The following is a 17,096-nucleotide window of genomic DNA, read 5'->3' as shown; positions in this document are numbered from 1 at the left end:
GAAAATATGTCTTTCCAAACTCGTAGAATTCATATAATCAAGAAATTTCTAATGGGTAACCCATAACCTTGCAAAGAAAAGATTCGCATGTGTCTTACGTTTTAGGGCCGGTTCAGTGGTTCTTGGTGCTTCTCTGATGGGCAATACATGTTGTGTTATCTTTTCTCCTCAGGATGATCATTTGCCCAGGCCCAGTTCCTAAAATCATAGGACCGGAAATTACTTATGTGGGAAAGCCCAGATGCCTGACCATACCTGGGCACAGGTAGCTCACAATGCTATTAGGTGATCCTGGACCCAATTCGGATCAGCCCATGATTCTAGGAGAACTGTAATTTGTCAAGGACCAATGTGCGGATGGTGGGGCTTGATCCTTGAATGTGGGTACCGTGGCAGGTAATTAGAGGGAGTGAGTTCCTAGAGCCTAGAGATTCCTTATGTGTCATTACTTATTACCCATATGCAACCTATTTTTTTGGACCCACTGTGATATTATTAAAACGTATATTTGATAGAATGGAATGATTCTCTACTTAGGTTTTGTATTGTATTAAGGTATAGTTATATAGATTACATTATATAGATGCAGATGGATATTTAAATTTGAGTGGAGTGATACAATCTACATAACTTCTCTGTCTATTTTTTTTATGGGTTTCCATATTCATTGTCTTCACTTAGTAATACCCTTGGCTTTGGGGGAATTGAGCTGCGCATGAAAATTAAATAGGCAACACATGATGTCATAATTAAATCTAAAAATTAAAAAAAAAAGACAGAAATAAAAATATAGAATATACAAAAGTTGTTAGAAAAAATTATATACATCTCCAATATTATATATTTGTAATATTAAGCAAAAATAAATACGATACATAAGAAGCAATTTTATTAACAATGGAAATACAAAATTTAAATCTACCTAAACACCATGCTTTGATTACTTAATGCGGTCTAATAAAGATATGAAAATTCTTATTATTATTTTCAATTATCACGTGTATATTTACTAATAAATATGTATTTATATGCACACATATATGCAAAATATCTACTATATATATATATGTGTGTGTGTGTGTATGTATGTATAAACAATTTTAAATTTGAAGACAAAAGATTTCTACTCAAAGTATGGTACTCTTATTTGTACATACATGTTCAAATTAATAAACCTTAAATCACCAAATTAAGTTTAAGAAATAAAAACATTTTGACAATTTGAAATGAAGTAAGTGACTGGTCCCACTCAACCTAGTCTGAAACAGTCATGAAGTTGGGGTTCAACAACTCCAGTTGGGTTAAGGTTGACCCCAACCCGACCTCAACTCCAGTTAGTAAAATATAGTACTGGGTTAATGAATTTCTCTTGTATCAATCACATGAACCACAGGCGGTTTATTCATTAATCCATATCATGAAAATGAAATTGTATGAGAGGGATCATAATCCTAAAATTTCAAAAAAGACTAAAGGCCTTCATTTGACAACTTTTATCTCAGTTTTCTATTGGAAATTGGGGTTACTGAAATTTGGAGGAGAAGCTCTAAGGCGCATTTGAAGACAATGTCTTTAGAACGTTATTTGCCCCCACTCAGTTCTATTGGGTTTGTTGTTGGGTTATAGGCAAATCCATTCCCAGGATACAACAGAGTCTTAGGCAAGAGTCTACAACCAGCAAAGTTGAAGAGTCTTTAAAAAAACATTCAATGAAAATGCTCCTTGAATAGTCACAGTTTCAAACATTGTGATTGTTAAAAATGTAGCTAACAATTAATGATCGTTAACTTTGAATTGTGCCTCTTGATCATACATAATCGAATCATGGCCGTTGAAAACATCAACGGTCAACTTTGCACGAAAAATCAAATCCACCTTTCACGAGCAAAGTGTGCCTCTAAAGCACCTCATTGTGCTGCACACATGCGTGTGCACACGTTGCACGGTAATAAGCCTCCATACTCTCATCTTTATTTCTAAGGAGTGTAAATGAGCTACTATTTAAAAACCCAAAACAAGTCTTGTAATTTTCCAATGTGGGACAAGTTAAAATTGGTTTTAATAGGAGAAAATGTTATTTTTCAAGACATGTGTGCAGGTGCGTTTTTCATGTAATTGATCAATCAAACCCCATTGGATTTAATCTCTAATGATATTAAAATCCAACATTTTCAAAGTTTATAGTCACAAAAAATGCAATCGTCTCCAATTTCATTACCAAAAGAAATTATAACTCAAAATTAGATTTTCTATGCTTACAAACTCTAGATCACGGTTTTCAAAGCCGGACCGAACCAGATGGTTGGACTGGAAAAACCGGGAACCGGTGAGGTCTGTTTTACCCCAGAACCGTTGATTTGATCAGCAAATCGCTGACCCAGATGATTGAACCTTTTGAACTGTTCAATGGTTTGGCTGGTTTAAATTTTTCTTTTTTTACTTTTTGGTCAGAATGAGCCATCCGTTCAGTTCAAACGGTAGAACCCCTGGCTGGTTCATTGTCCGGATCGGTTTTAAACACCTTACTGATCTAGATGATTTTTTCATTCCTTGTTTTAATTCAGTGTGCATTCAGGTTAAAATTCTTTTGCAGGCATGAGTGAACATGTTTTTAGTTTGATAAGAAATAAGAGAGAAATGAAGAGTTGAGAACAGAACTATGGATGTGTTACAAGGTGCCTCTCGTTTCTGTGAGGAATGGATGTCGTCACAGCGTAAAGTTAATAATAAGGAAACTAACTTGCTACAAAGTGTGGTGGTGGATGAACATCTTCTTACTGATACCTATGTTGGAGATGTGACTATCTATTGTGATGCTTCTGTGAAGGACAATAATTGTACTGCTGCATGGGTGCTCATTGGGGATCGAGGGACAAGACTTCTCTAATGACTGGTATCTCACCGTTGTTTTTCAAAAGGTTTTATACTTTTATTGATCGAAAGCTTTTATTTTTCATTGAATCATCTCCTTGGTAGACAGTAGTTTCAATTTACAAACGGAAGCCAAAATCATCTCTAATACTTGTGGACTTGATGCATCCATTTATCCAATCCAAATCGTTGAGTTTATACTTCCTTGATGTGAACAACCAAACTTCAAATTCAAAGCATACAACTGTACTTAGGGGTGTTTATGGTTCCTTTAACTGAATTGTGGATCTATTTTCCACCAGTTCTTAGAAAATTATGGTTTTCAAAACCTGATCGGACCGGAAAAACTGGGAATCGGTCACTTGATTTGTTCTATTTTTTCCCAAACTCGTTTTTTTCCTCAAAACCGTTGATTTTGGTCAGCAAATTATTGAACCGGTTGGTTAACTGTTTGAACCGTCCTAACCATTCGAACGCTTTTGACTGTTTTTCAAAATTTTTAAATTTTAATTTTTTTTTAATTTTTTGTCAGAACAGGCCGGCCGTTTGGATTGAACGGTCGGACCGTTCGAACCGATAACCGGACCCCTGACCGGTTTGGTTTTAAAAACCATGTAGAAAACCGGAACCGGTTGATTAATTGATTGATCAATTTCACTCTTCGATTTTTCACTTTATTTGATATTTGTATTATATATATTATAAATAAATACATAACATCTATATATATACTGAGCGATTCGGTTAACCACTGATTTTTCATATTGATTAACTGAAATCATTTTGATCAATTCAGCTCAAGGTTTGAAATATTAACACGGGCTGATACACCGGTAGGGCGTATCATCCTGTGTTAATACGTTTTTTTTTTATTTTTTCCAAAACCGATTCAGAGGGATCGATTTAAAGCCCAACCACCCTCTGAACTGGTGGCTGACCCGATATAATCCGTAGAAGAGCGTATCAGTAACCCATCAGCACGATACATATGGCCGATTATTATTATTATCAATGGAAAAGAAGCTTTTGGGTGTGTTTCTGTTTAGATTTGGGTTTGTTCAAATCCAATGGATTTGATTGGATTATAGGCTTTAGCCACTTAGATAAATGCCAGCCCTAGATTCGATTGCATTTGAACATCTTGGCTTGAATAACTGTTGGATTCAGATTGGATTGGAACAAATTTAATCTATGGGTAGGTTTATGGGTAACATCAGACTCATCAGTGGAGGAATTGGTCTGCTGCATTGTTTCCATTACAAATTTGAGGTGGAAAGATGGAGATAGATTGGAGAGTTGGTTTAGTTATTTTTACAAATTATATGCAGGTCCATCCTGGAGGTGGTAACTAAGTATTTAAGTGGTAACACTTAGCCCTCGAACATATATAATTTTTGTAAAAAGACCCCTGAACTTTTAGTTTTCAGCACTTCGCCCTTTGACCTATTAATTAATAGGATTGAGGTAAAAGTAAAATTATTAAATTGCCCATTTAAGTTTAAATGGACTGACAATAAATATCAAAATGATGGAAATAACCATTCTAACGTGCAAATAGCCATCAAGGCACAAAGAACTTTGTTTAAAAATCTGAGAGAAAATAATAAAAGGATAGTTTTAAGGTTTTAGAAATGATCCGAAAAAATAATAAAAGGATAGTTTTAAGGTTTTAGAAATGTTTAACAGAAATACAGAATATTCCACAAATTTAATTTTCAGAAAGCTTACAGCAGGAGCGAAGTGCTGAAATCAGAAAGTCAAGGGGGTCTTTGTTGCATCAGCAGAAAAATCACTGCCCTTAAAGCATGGGGTGGATTTCTCTAATTTACCCTAGAAAAAAAAGTGAAAGCCAGCATTAAAAGAAAAAAAAAAAAAGAGAGAGAGAGAGAGAGATAGAGATATGACTTCAAATCTGTCACAAAATGTATGGAGTTATTTTTTACATTTGATCCGAACTGTAAATGTATGGTTTGATACTTGAAAAAACTTTTAACTAATAAGACGATACATCCATGTAAATTTGAATGAATACCAATTGGATGGTACCCATTTGATTGATTATCAGGTTTTCATGTGTGATTTCTTCGACTCACTTGCTAAGATGGTCAATCTGCGTTCTTGATAATAGTGGTGAGAATCAGGTAAGTTATAGAGAGAGAGAGAGAGAAAAAAAATTAAATGGATTGGGAACACTTTGTTCATTCTTTAAATTATCGAATTCATAAAAGAAAATGAAAAATGAAAATCTTGTATTTAGACCATTTGCTTATTTATATTAAAGGGAAAAATGAGTAAATTATTTTTACCGGTAAGAGTGAAAATTTTATTAACTTCAAAGGCTAAAAGTGCGTATCAGTGACAGAATGGTAAGCCTCAATTAATAACGCTTGACCAATTCCCAAAGCTTTCATTCTAATTTCTAACTACAATCCCAAAACATCTGCACCTTTTTGACCCCTTGCCTAGCCTAACCAAGCCATTACACCATCTGGTCTATTTGCAGAATTTTGCATTTACTTCAATTGCCAGCTTTCTGATTAAAGCTCATTCAACTGATACCAATATTTCTCTGGCCTATAAGACTTGCTTGTTTTGATCAGTCATTACATAACTACCCTTCAATCCTTCTCTTCCGTCACTCACTGTGACATCTCGACCTCGTCACCATGCATCACTTCTGTCATTTCTACCTGCGAGGTCTCCAAGGGAAGGTCGAAAAAATATATATCGACCAGATAAGACTGTTCTTCTGACAGAAGAACCATAAAAGGATCGAATGGTCAGGATCATTTGATCAGAACAGCATGCTATCTCTATGCACGTGCCACCTGAGCTAAGCACATGGATTAGAGCTAATCGACCAGAGAAAATATCTGAAATGTCAAGCATTTAATTTTGATAACCTGATGATGCAGAAAGCTAACAGGTCTGGTCCAAAATTACAAAATCACCCAAGGTTATCTGAACGTGAATAACGACGAATCCGAAATGAATGAAAGAGGCAAGGTAGTCCTGAAAATATAGAAACTATGAAAGGTTCCGGTTCGGGCAGTTCAACTTTTTTTTTCTTTTTCGACGTTATTTATTTATTTTTCTGATTTATTTTAATATAATATACAACGTGGTTTATTGGATTCTGAGTCTGTGTAAGTAAAGGAGTGAATCTGTGTAATAAAAGGAAAAATATTAAGGGTAAATCTCTTAAATTATCTTTACTGTTCACGAAATTGACACGCACTATTGTCTTATTGTATCTTTTAAGTTTTATGACACTTGACTAGTTCTACGGTTACTGTTGATATTCGTTATCGTTAATGTTCCGTTGAAATTCATATACATATGACACCACATGATGTATAAATTTTGTTTAGAACCCAATTTTATCCTTTGTCTCTCTCTCATGTTCTTCACCATCCCTCTCTCCATTGACAACTACAGTAAATCACTCTGCAACCGTTCCACTCCCTGTTTCTTTGCCGCCATCGCCACCATTGTCATCATTTGTATCCGACCTCTTTCACCGGCATCACCAGGTTTTTTCTGGCACCAAGTCTTTTCCAGAGAAGATGGAGGATTAGTAGTTGTCTGCAACTATACTTTGCAATTTTCAGGGACTGAAAGCTTCGGAATAGGTACAAAGGAATGGGAGGAGAGGGAGAGGGAGAGAGAGAGAGAGAGAATAAAAGTTGTGCCGGTACAACTTCATTCTCAGACTCTTAGAGGTGGTGGTGGAGGCTATGGCAATGGCAATGTTGGTGGAGGCTATGGCGGTGGCGGTGCTGGTGAAGGCTATGGATCTAGTAGCCTCTCTCTCTCTCTCTCTCTCATGTTCTTTTTCTTCCGTTCTCCATTATCTGACACTCCTCTCACTTCTGCAATACCTATAGGACAACCAAACCTATCTTGCTTTTGCAATACCATCAACTACAATACCTATTGGAGCAGTTGATGAAGGCTTTCATAGACGCAACAGAAACAGAGAAACTATGGCAGTGCGGCAGGACTAAGGGTTGAGGCCTCTAAGTAGGGCGGGTGGAGAGTAGAGGTGTAAATCGGGTCGGGCTGTGGCCCAACACGGCCTGGCACGACAACCCATGGGTCGTGCCAGGCCCGACACAATGGTTCGTGCCGTGCTGGGTCTGGGGTTTGAAGTCCACGGGTCGGCACAACATGACACGATCAAGCGGGTTGTGCCACCCACGAGTCGGCCCGACACAACCCATATATACTATTTATATCTAATATAAATTATAATTATGTAATAATATATTAATAAAATTTTAAGTTGTTTTTTTAATTTTTTTTTAAATAAATAGGCAAAAATAGCTTTGGCCTGGTCCATGGCTCGACTTAGGCCAAGGCTTGGCCTACGGGCCAGCCTGGCCCGTGTCACGGCACGGGCCCATGTGGGCCTAGGCCGTGGGCCGGCCAACCTCCAAAATTTTCACCAGGGAGGGCGGCACGGTTCGTAATGGCCCACGATCCAACATGGCACGGCCCATACTTTGCATGGGCCACTTGCAGGCCATGTCGAGCCAACACGGCACGGCCCACTTTACACCTCTAGTGGAGAGAGAACAAGTGATGGAGAGAGAGAGAGAGGGCTTATACCTTTTGTTTGGATTTTTGGATTCCCTCTTGATCAAGAAGAAACAAGAGAGAGAGAGAGAGTGGGGAAGAGAACTTACAAAATAAAGGAACCCAGAATTGAAGGGTCTAGCAAATAGATCGAGCAGCGGCTTCTTTGGCAAAAAGCTATAGTTTTCTTTTTTATTATTATCGGTGAGAGCGAGCAGATTTCAACGTATAAACTTGGTGAATACGGTGAGGAGGGTCATCATAGGTAAGGGCGGAGCTAGGATTCTTTATTGAGGGGGGGCAAAGTGTTATAAATATGGATAGTGATGTAACCGTTTCCGGTCACGTATCATTTTTTTGTGATGTGTCAATTTTTTGGCCGAGTACCTTGTCATCTCGTTTGATCCCAAGTAGCCTGTTACTCAGAGGCTGAAGTGGAGCTCCCTGGTGGCGAGTTGCCTAGTGGCGAGCTACTTAGTGGCGAACTGCCTGGTACCGAGCTGCCTAGTGGTGAACTACCTTGATGAGCTGCTTGGAGGTGAGCTACCTTGATGAGCTGCCTGGTGGTGAGCTACCTTGATGAGTTGCCTGGTGGTGAGCTACCTTGATAAGCTGCTTGGAGGTGAGCTACCTTGATGAGCTGCTTGGTGGCGAGCTACCTTGATGAGTTGCCTGGTGGTGAGCTACCTTGATGAGCTGCTTGGAGGTGAGCTACCTTGATGAGCTACCTGGTGGTGAGCTTCCTTGATGAGTTGTCCGGTGATGAGCTACCTTGATGAGCTACCTAGTGGTGAGCTACCTTGATGAGCTGCCTGGTGGTGAGCTACCTTGATGAGCTGCTTGGAGGTGAGCTACCTCGATGAGCTGCCTGGTGGTGAGCTACCTGGTGCCAAACTTGATTAGTTGTGTTGCTCTTTTAGAGGCCTACAAGGAACCAAATGTCAGAGGACCCGGGGTGGCTAACTCGGCAAGGTCACTCCAATGCCTAAGTAGGCACTTAATGGAGAGCTGAGAATGTTATTAGAGAGCTAGAGAGTAGAGGTTACCCATCCTTCTTTCTGCATACCTTCGCCCCTAGGGGGTGAGGTCTTTATATACTGGAGTCCTCGTGGATTAGGTGGAGCATTTATTGGATTCCCGCTGTGATGGGACCTGCTCTCTTGTTAGGTGGGGATAAAGCCACCAACTGGTAAAGTTGCCCATTTCCGCCTGACTCGAGGAGTGGGTGAGCTAATATAACCATTACAAGTCACAATCCCATGAAATGCGGGGTACGGTGGTGAGCTCTTCGGGGTTGTCAGGTTGACGCCTGTGTCAGGCCGCCAGCTTGTGCTAGGGCCAAGTCGCGCCAAGGCCAGGTTGCCAACTCATGATAGGGCCAGGTCGCACCTACACCAGGCTATGCCTGGTGGGACACCATCAACTTAGCAAAGGCAAGTTGTTGTCAAAGTGGTCTCAGGTGTCACCTAGTTGTTATGAGGTGCCAAGCTACATGAGGGTAAGCTGCCTGTGGTGAGCTGCCTGGTGGCGAGTTGCCTATAAGTGGCAAGCTCGAGTTGTCTAGTTGTTAAGAGGCTGCACTTAATTGTCATAAGGTGCTAGGTTGTCACTGGGGTAATCGTTGGGGCCTCATACGGCACTCGAAAAAGGCGAGTAAGCCTATGCAACAAAGCAAATACACACAAAAAGACAATAAGATGGCACATGAATTAGCAAAAGGCTATTTGTATTGCATTAATCAGTGGTAAGCATAAGCACACAATTCAATGTCGAGGGGTTCTCATGCTTAACCTTTACACGCTTATGAGCTCAATCGACTACCTACCTCCCCTCAAAGAGTACGTTAAGCTTTTGGGGGAGTGACAATAAGAAACATCAAAAATGTGAAAAATCATACTACAGTATTACAATAATGCCATTGGCAATCCCCATACAAAAGTACATGCATAGCCCACCCATGACACACACTTGGACACTGGAGTGGCAGCTATAGGCATGATGGTTACCACTTGATGGCGTGACGAAGAGAACACTTGTTACAGTCTCCCCCATTCAATTCAGTCTTCATCCTCGAAGACTAGCTTCTGCTAGAGGCTTGAACTTGTTGTTGGTGAAGGAAGGTTCTTCGACTGCTCCACGAACAGGGTTTCTTCCAAGGCCCAGATAGGAGGTTGGGTAGATGGTTAGTGGATGTTCTTGATGGTGGGAAAACCTATGGCTAGTCCCTAAGTTAAGTCCCTGCCTGGCTGTTTCAAGGTAGGATTTTGGATGGTTCCTGATGGTGGTAGGAAAATTGGTGGCCAAGGCTGGGTCAAAATGATATTTTGGATTGTTAGGGTGTTGGTTCCCATGCATTTTTCCCCAAGGGTGACTCATAGGGCTACTACGGGATTTAGCTTGAGGGATAATGTGAATGTGGTCCCTAAATGGCTTGGGTGGCACTCACTCTCCCCGATGGTTGTGGTAGTAGATGTGCGCAAAGTTTGACACAGCCTTGGGTCTTCTGTTGAGCCCACCAGTTGTGGGTGTGTGTGGCTTTTGCTGCAAAGGTGGCTTTTGTTGCTGTTGTTGTGGTGGCATTGGCACTGACGCTGACTTCTTCCTGGAGTTGCTTCAATCCCTTCTGGTTGCACTGGTGGTTGTGGTAGATTTTTCTGCCATCAATGGTTGAGGGTGGTGTTGGAGTTGCAAGGCTGAGACTTGCTTCTTCTTGGTGCTGGCTGTGGCAATCATGTTGACCATGCAAGGTGACTGGTCGTCCAAGATCATCAGGGTGTCAAGGTGAGGCGTCGGTGCTGTTTTTTCCTGTATCATGAAGTCCATTCCAATGACAACATCAAAATCATCTATGTGGACGACGGAGAGGTCAATCTCTCCACCTTAGGTGTCGATTTGTAGTCTTACTCGGTGAGCCATGCCTTCAGTAGGTTTGGCACCTGTGTTAACTGCTTTGAGCCAGCCAATCTCTTTGGAAATGACCAAATTAAGTCTCTTGGCCTTTGCAATGGATATGAAGTTATGAGTGGCCCCCGTGTCAACTAGGGCCCTGGTTGGCCTCCCGCCAATGGTTACATCAACATACCTCAGTCCTCTCTTGACTGAGGAGGGTTGTTTGGAGGTGTCCCCTTTCTTTATCATGGCATTGAAAAGTTGGAGGGCGCCCACTCTTGGCGCCTAGGTACTCCGTTCCCCATCACTCTGCTCATCATCACTTAGCTTGGCAATGAGGGCATTCAGCTTTGCTCACTTTGGACAATTCCTGGTGAAGTGCTTCTCCCCACAAATGTAGCAAGTGGGAGGACGGTTGGGTCTCCCTTGATATTTGTTGTTGTAGTAGCTTTGACTTCCTTGTGGCTGTTTCCCTTTGTGGTGCTCGACTGGTTTGTGGTTGAAGGGTGGCTTCTCCTTCGGGGGACTTGATTGTCCATCTCCCCCACTCGAATGTGTGGTATACGGGCTGGCTGGTCTACTTCTTTCGTCATCCGACAGTCTCCATTCACTAAGTTGTTCAGCCACGGCCATGGCGGAGGCAAGGTCCTAAACGTTGTGTCATTGGAGCTCGAGCTCGGCCCAAGGCTTTAGGCCATCCATGAAGTTGAACAATAAGTCATTGTCTGACATATCGCTGACTTCTAATGTGAGGGCTGAGAACTCTTTGACATAGTCATGGAGGGAGCCGTCGTGCTTGAGAGTCTTCATCTTGCAACAAGCGAGGTATTCCACTTTCTCTGGATAGAATTGTCTCTTCAGCTCCCTTTTAAAGTCAGCCCAGGTACGGATAACACACGTACCACGTTCTATATCAACACACATTCTGTGCCACCATAACATTGCGACATCAGTCAAGTACATAGTAGCAGTACGCACCTGAGTCATTTCATCGGTCACATTCACGACAGTAAGGTACTGCTCCATTTGCCACATGAAGTTGTCGAGCTCTCGTGCATTGCGGGTACCCGAATAGGGAGTTGGCTCCATAATCTTGATGTGAGAGGGAGTATGTGCAAATGAAGTGCTGGCTGGATTAGCAACGACCCTCTTCAGGATTGCACATTTGGCTTTGAGTTCCTCTAGTTGAGGTTGGATGTCGGAGGAGGCACATGCGGTGGACTTCATTTCGGCCCACTCCGCTCTCATTTCATCTAGTTGGGCCTGGACGGCCATTGATGTGGAGGTGGTTCTTCTCCACATTTCCCTCTTTCTTCATCTCATCGAGTTGGGCTTGAAAACTGTCAAGCTTGTCTTGGACCTATGAGTTGGAGGAGCTTTCTTCTTGTTGGTGCGCAGTGCTGCAAATTTCCTTGAGCGTGCCATTGATTTTGTCACGAACCTTGTCCACAATTCCACTCAAGTGACCTTCAATCTCGACCAGTGTACTGTCCATGGCTTCCATGTTTTGATGCAACTCGTCTATCGAGTCTCGCATCTCACCTACGGTGGCTTTGCAACGCAGCATGCGCAACTCAATGGTTGCATGCTTGTTGGAAAATTTCTTATGTTTGCTGGGCTTCGGTGCCTTGTCCTTGCCGATGTCGTCGGCGGGAAAATCATCAGCCTCATGGGCTGTGGAGAGTCCATGCTCGATCTCCTCCACGATGTCCCTGTTGTGCTTCATGTTGTCACTCGCGTCACGGGTTGAATGGCTTATAAGGAGCTACTGCTTTGATGCCAACTGTCATGGGGGTAATAGTTGGGGCCCTGTGCGGCACTCGAAAAGGGCGAGTAAGCCTACGCAACAAAGCAAACACACACAAAAAGGCAACAAGATGGCACATGAATTAGCAAAAGGCTATTTGTATTGCATTAATCAGTGGTAAGCACAAGCACACAGTTCAGTGTCGAGGGGATCTCGTGCTTAACCCTTACACGCTTATGAGCTCACTCGACTACCTACCTCCCCTCAAAGAGTACATTAAGCTTTTGGGGGAGTGACAATAAGAAACATCAAAAAGGTGAAAAATCATAGTACAGTATTACAATAATGCCATTGGCAATCCCCCATACAAAAGTACATGCATAGCCCACCCATGACACACACTTGGACACTGGAGTGGCGGCTGTAGGCACGATGGTTGTCACTTGATGGCGCGGCGAAGAGAACACTTGTTACAAGGTGTCACAATGTCATTGGAGGGCCAAATCCGCCCTCATCATTTGCCCCCACTCCCGAGCTGAAAGTAATTCAGCGAAGGGAGTAGATTTCTCCTTTTGGCCCATAATTTGACGAGCTCGTAAGCGCTGATTCAGTTTCTTAGGCTCTGGGAGCTGCTTGGAAGCGAGCTTCCCGTAAGGTGCTGAGGTCTCTTCCAGTTCAGTACTATAGCCCTTAGGCTCTGGGAGTGCTTGTGGTCAACTCCTGGACTTTGCCCATGCTGAAGAGGCGATTAGGTCTTATGCAGTATTCTAGCCCTTAGGCTTTGGGAGTGACTTATAGTCCACTCCTGAACTTTGCCCATGCCGACGAGGCAACTGGATCTTGAGCAATATTGACCAGGTGTCGAGCTGCCTGTAAGGTGCCAGGCTGCCTGTGATGTGCTAGGTTGACCAAGTGTCGAACTACCTATGAGGTGTCGGGCTGCCTGTGAGGTGCCGGGCTACCTGTTCAGTACTGTAGCCCTTAGGCTCTGGAAGCAACTTATAGTCCATTGTTGATTTTGCCCATGCCGACGAGGCGACTGAGTCTTGTGCAGTAGTGTTGCCCATGCCGTAGAGGCGAATGGGTCTTAAGCAGCATTGTTGCCCATGCCGTAGAGGCGACTAGGTCTTGAGCAGTAGTGTTGCCCATGCCGTAGAAGCGACTGGGTCTTAAGCAGCAGTGTTGCCCATGCCGTAGAGGCGACTGAGTCTTAAGCAGTAGTGTGGCCCTTAGGCTTTGGGGAGCAATTCGTAGTCCACTCATGAATGTCCCCGTCTTGTCTATTTATTTTTTTCTTAATACCTAGAATGTCCCCGTTGCCTCTAAAACCATCACTTCAGGATGGCAGTTTTGCAGTAATTTTCGGGTATTCAACCCATCCCAACCCTAATAGGACCCGTTTATCAAAACCCTATAGGGTTTGGGACGGGTTTGAGATTTTGGATTAAAACCTTATAGGGTTTGGGATGGGTTTTGACTTTAGTGTATTCGATACCCGATATTTGGGATGCATAAATATGAACCCATTATATTATATATCATACACAGATTTATAAATTTTAAGTACTAAGATAATTATTCTATTATTAATATTTTATTTTGTATAAATTTCTTCGAATTAAAATCATCATTTGATGTAAATTTGGATTTGATAGATTGTTTATTTCATTTAGTTATAAAATGTTAACTTTAAATATTATTTATTTTATTTTTAATTGGAATTGTTAATCATATATATGTATTGATTATTTTGATAAACACAAAAGTTAATAAAATCTATTTTATTTCATTAAATAACACAAAAGCAATATAGCTTAGTGGCTTAAAGTAGTTCTAAGAGATTTATCACTATTATTAATTGATTTCGTTTCAACTCACATTATAAACATTAAAAAACTTTTTTTAGTAGAAAACGTTTGGTCAAGGGATATAATGAGTTTGGGATGGACGGGTTTAATGAATTTGGGATGGAACGGGTTTGAAAAATTGAGAGGAAAAGCTAGACAAGTTTAGAATAGGTTTATAATCAGGGATACATTGACGGTTTGGAAAATGAATAGGGCAATTTGCACGAGTAACCCATTGCCATTCGTAACTCCATCTCCTTCCTCACTCTTTCTTTCTATCTTCACTTCTCACCAATTTCAGCAGCAATAAGCTACAGCTAGGCTCAATTTCCAACTTTTTTTTTTGTTTTTTCCTAAGAAAAGTTGATCAAATACTAATTCCTACCACTGAATCTCACCCTTTCTTTATTTATTTTTTTCTTGTTATTATTGCTTGTTTTGAATCAAACGCCTCCAAGAGTGGTTTTTGCGGTGTATAAGGCCATGGACACAAAAGTGATCTATACCTTGAAGTTTGAGGATTTGGTCAATGTCTTCAGAAGAGAGAAGTGGATAATAGGGAAAGAGGTAGATGACCTAACCTTTGGAGGGATTCCTTACATAAAACCCTCCGGTGAGGGATCAGGCCAATATAATTCGCTATAACTAGAATTCTGGCAATGGAAAAGAGAAATAGATGCTGGCTGCAAAGGAAAAGGGAGGAGGAAGAGATAAGAGCAGAGGTGAAAGAGGAAATGGGCCAACATAAGACTAATGGATCCCAAGTGGACAATCCCCCTAAATGGGCATGGAGATCCCCATTTATAGAGTTTGAGTGGACTGAATATAGAGTTTCTAAAATTTTCTTATTAATTACTAATTCAAATTTCAAGTTAACCCTTTAATCTGGAATGTTCCTTGTTTACTCATTTAAAACACATGATTGTTTCATTTCTAGAATGTTGATGCCATTAGACTGTTCTGAACCAAATAATGTTGTACATGTTTTTCATGTTTACCTGGGAACATAATCATTCAGGCAATTGGTTCTGTTTTATCTCAAACCCAGTCTTTGGTCAAAAATCATTGGATCGGTCAATGATATATTCATTTGGGCGGTTGAATTGTCGACCTATTTAACAGTTTTTTACCATTTTTTATTTTTAAAATTTTGTTGTCAAAATGGGTCATCCGTTTGAATCGTCAACCCAAAACCAGTGGCTAGAACAGTTCCATTTTTGAGTTATTTAATTTTTAAAACATTGATTTTGAACCTAATAATTTTGTCAAATAAGTGTTTTTTTTATTAAAAAACGAAAAAAGCACCTTACCAAGTGGATTTTAAACGCTTTTTTAAAAGCACTTATAAAAAAAGCGCTTCTAAAAAACCCGTTTAAAGGTAAGAAGCCCCACCAACCACAGCCAAATTAAGAAAAACTGGTCAACACTCAACAGAAGTGAAAATCGGGTTTCTTTATTTTCTCAAAGGCAACAAAGCATATATAAGATGCAAAGACACAGCCAGGACACATGGCAAGTACATGCATGAAGAGTAAGACAAACATGAAAACCTTAAAAAGCAAGTAATATAAAGGGGCTCCAGATAATAACGGAGGCTTCAAATTGTTGGGAGAGATGGAGTGGAGACGAACATGAAAATTAACCTTAAAAAGCAATTGGATTCAAGAATGCTGCTCCTCTATGGCCAATTCTTCAATCATGCTGCCATGGTTGAGGGGATTGAAGGCTTGGATCTCAGAACATTTGCTGGGCAGTATCATGGGGCTGAGCCCGAGCCCCTGCTCCAGTGCGTGCGTGGGCTTCGGATGCTTGCGGGCAATCACGACCGAATTAATGACCTCGTCGGTCGGATGAAACACAGAAAGCACCTCAAAGCCGCGGAGGTCACAAGGATCGACCACTGGGTAAAGAAATGCTCGAGCACCGTGGGCGCTCCTCAGCATCAGAAGGGCTCCAGGGGCCATGTGCTTAGCCAGGTGGTCAATGATTCGACCCTTCTCGTCTTTGTCCAGGCCAACTAGAGCTGCCAAGAACACAACGTCGTAGTCTTGAAGGCTACTGGAGACATTCATGATATCAGTAGTGTGAAAGAACATTCGCTGTGACAAGTCAGGATCAGATGATACCAGGTGAAGTGCCTTGGAGTTGGCGGATGGGTCAATGTCATAGTTGTGGAAGGAGGTGGTCCTGAGCAGATAAGAGGCCAATACAATGGAGGTAAGGGGAAGGGGACCTGAACCCACGAAAGCAACTCGGCTGGGGACATGGATGCAGTGGTTACTGAGTAAGGTGAACTCCAGGTGGCTAAGCTGGAGGTAGTTGGAATAGTATGGGAAGATGTTGAGGTGGTGGAGTGGGTTGTCGTCGTAGGATCCCAAGATGGTGGAGAAGTGGCTCTCCAGAAGTCCCTCAGCTTGTCCACAGAGTCTGATGAGCTTGGAACGAATGTCCTGTACGCTCTTGCACAGCTTGCTAACATCGATAGGGCTGGGCGGAATGCATGCGCGCACAAGCTGGGTGAAGAGCAGATCGACATCCTTGGATGGTTCAAGGCACTCCAGCTTCGAGATGTTGTCGTAGAGCTCACAAATCTTCTGCACCAGCATCTCCTCCTCTTGAGAGCCCATGTCTACACTGTGGGCACGTACTATAATTAAGGTGAGATAGCAAGCCCAGACACACCCGACCGACCACTCTGTCTTCCTTCTTCTTGCTGCTGAGGGACACACTCCACATCCACAGCCGAATTGTTATTTATGAACATTATAGTGGGGCCCAGAGAGAGCTGGGCACAACTATGGCCAACCAATTTGAGTAGTGTGATGTTTTTTCTCCCCATTAATGTTTTTGCTCTTAGTAATTTAATGCATTAAATATCGGTAATATTGGTAGTCAAATTTGTTTAACTATTAATTAACAAACTATACCCTTATTGTTTAATTATTATCTTAAATCACTCTGTTTCTGACAATTGTCTAAAACTTGATTACTAGTGACGGAGTGTATACGTTGAGATACCACCTTCTATCTCTCTGGTTGAAATCACGCTCTTTGCTGATTTCAATTCTTCCCGTGGTTAGAAGGTAAAAGCAACATTGAGAAAAGTAAAAAAGAACTCGGTTATTTTCCTCCTATTGCCGATTTTTCCTCATAAGAATAGCACA

General features: G+C 41.6%; 1 protein-coding gene across 1 annotated transcript; it reads right to left on the bottom strand.

Annotated features, from left to right (window-relative positions):
• Positions 1-15,365: 15,365 nt before the first annotated feature.
• On the bottom strand, positions 15,366-16,763 carry LOC148867713 (nicotianamine synthase-like). Its single transcript, XM_088981504.1, has one exon. The coding sequence runs from the start codon at positions 16,557-16,559 to the stop codon at positions 15,594-15,596; it is 966 nt and encodes a 321-aa protein (XP_088837630.1). The 5' UTR covers positions 16,560-16,763; the 3' UTR covers positions 15,366-15,593.
• Between the last annotated feature and the right edge of the window lie 333 nt (positions 16,764-17,096).

Source organism: Nelumbo lutea, chromosome 3, assembly GCF_056320005.1.
Source record: "Nelumbo lutea isolate HS-2025 chromosome 3, American lotus-T2T, whole genome shotgun sequence".
NCBI lineage: Eukaryota > Viridiplantae > Streptophyta > Magnoliopsida > Proteales > Nelumbonaceae > Nelumbo > Nelumbo lutea.
This window is presented reverse-complemented; position numbering and strand designations above follow the sequence as displayed.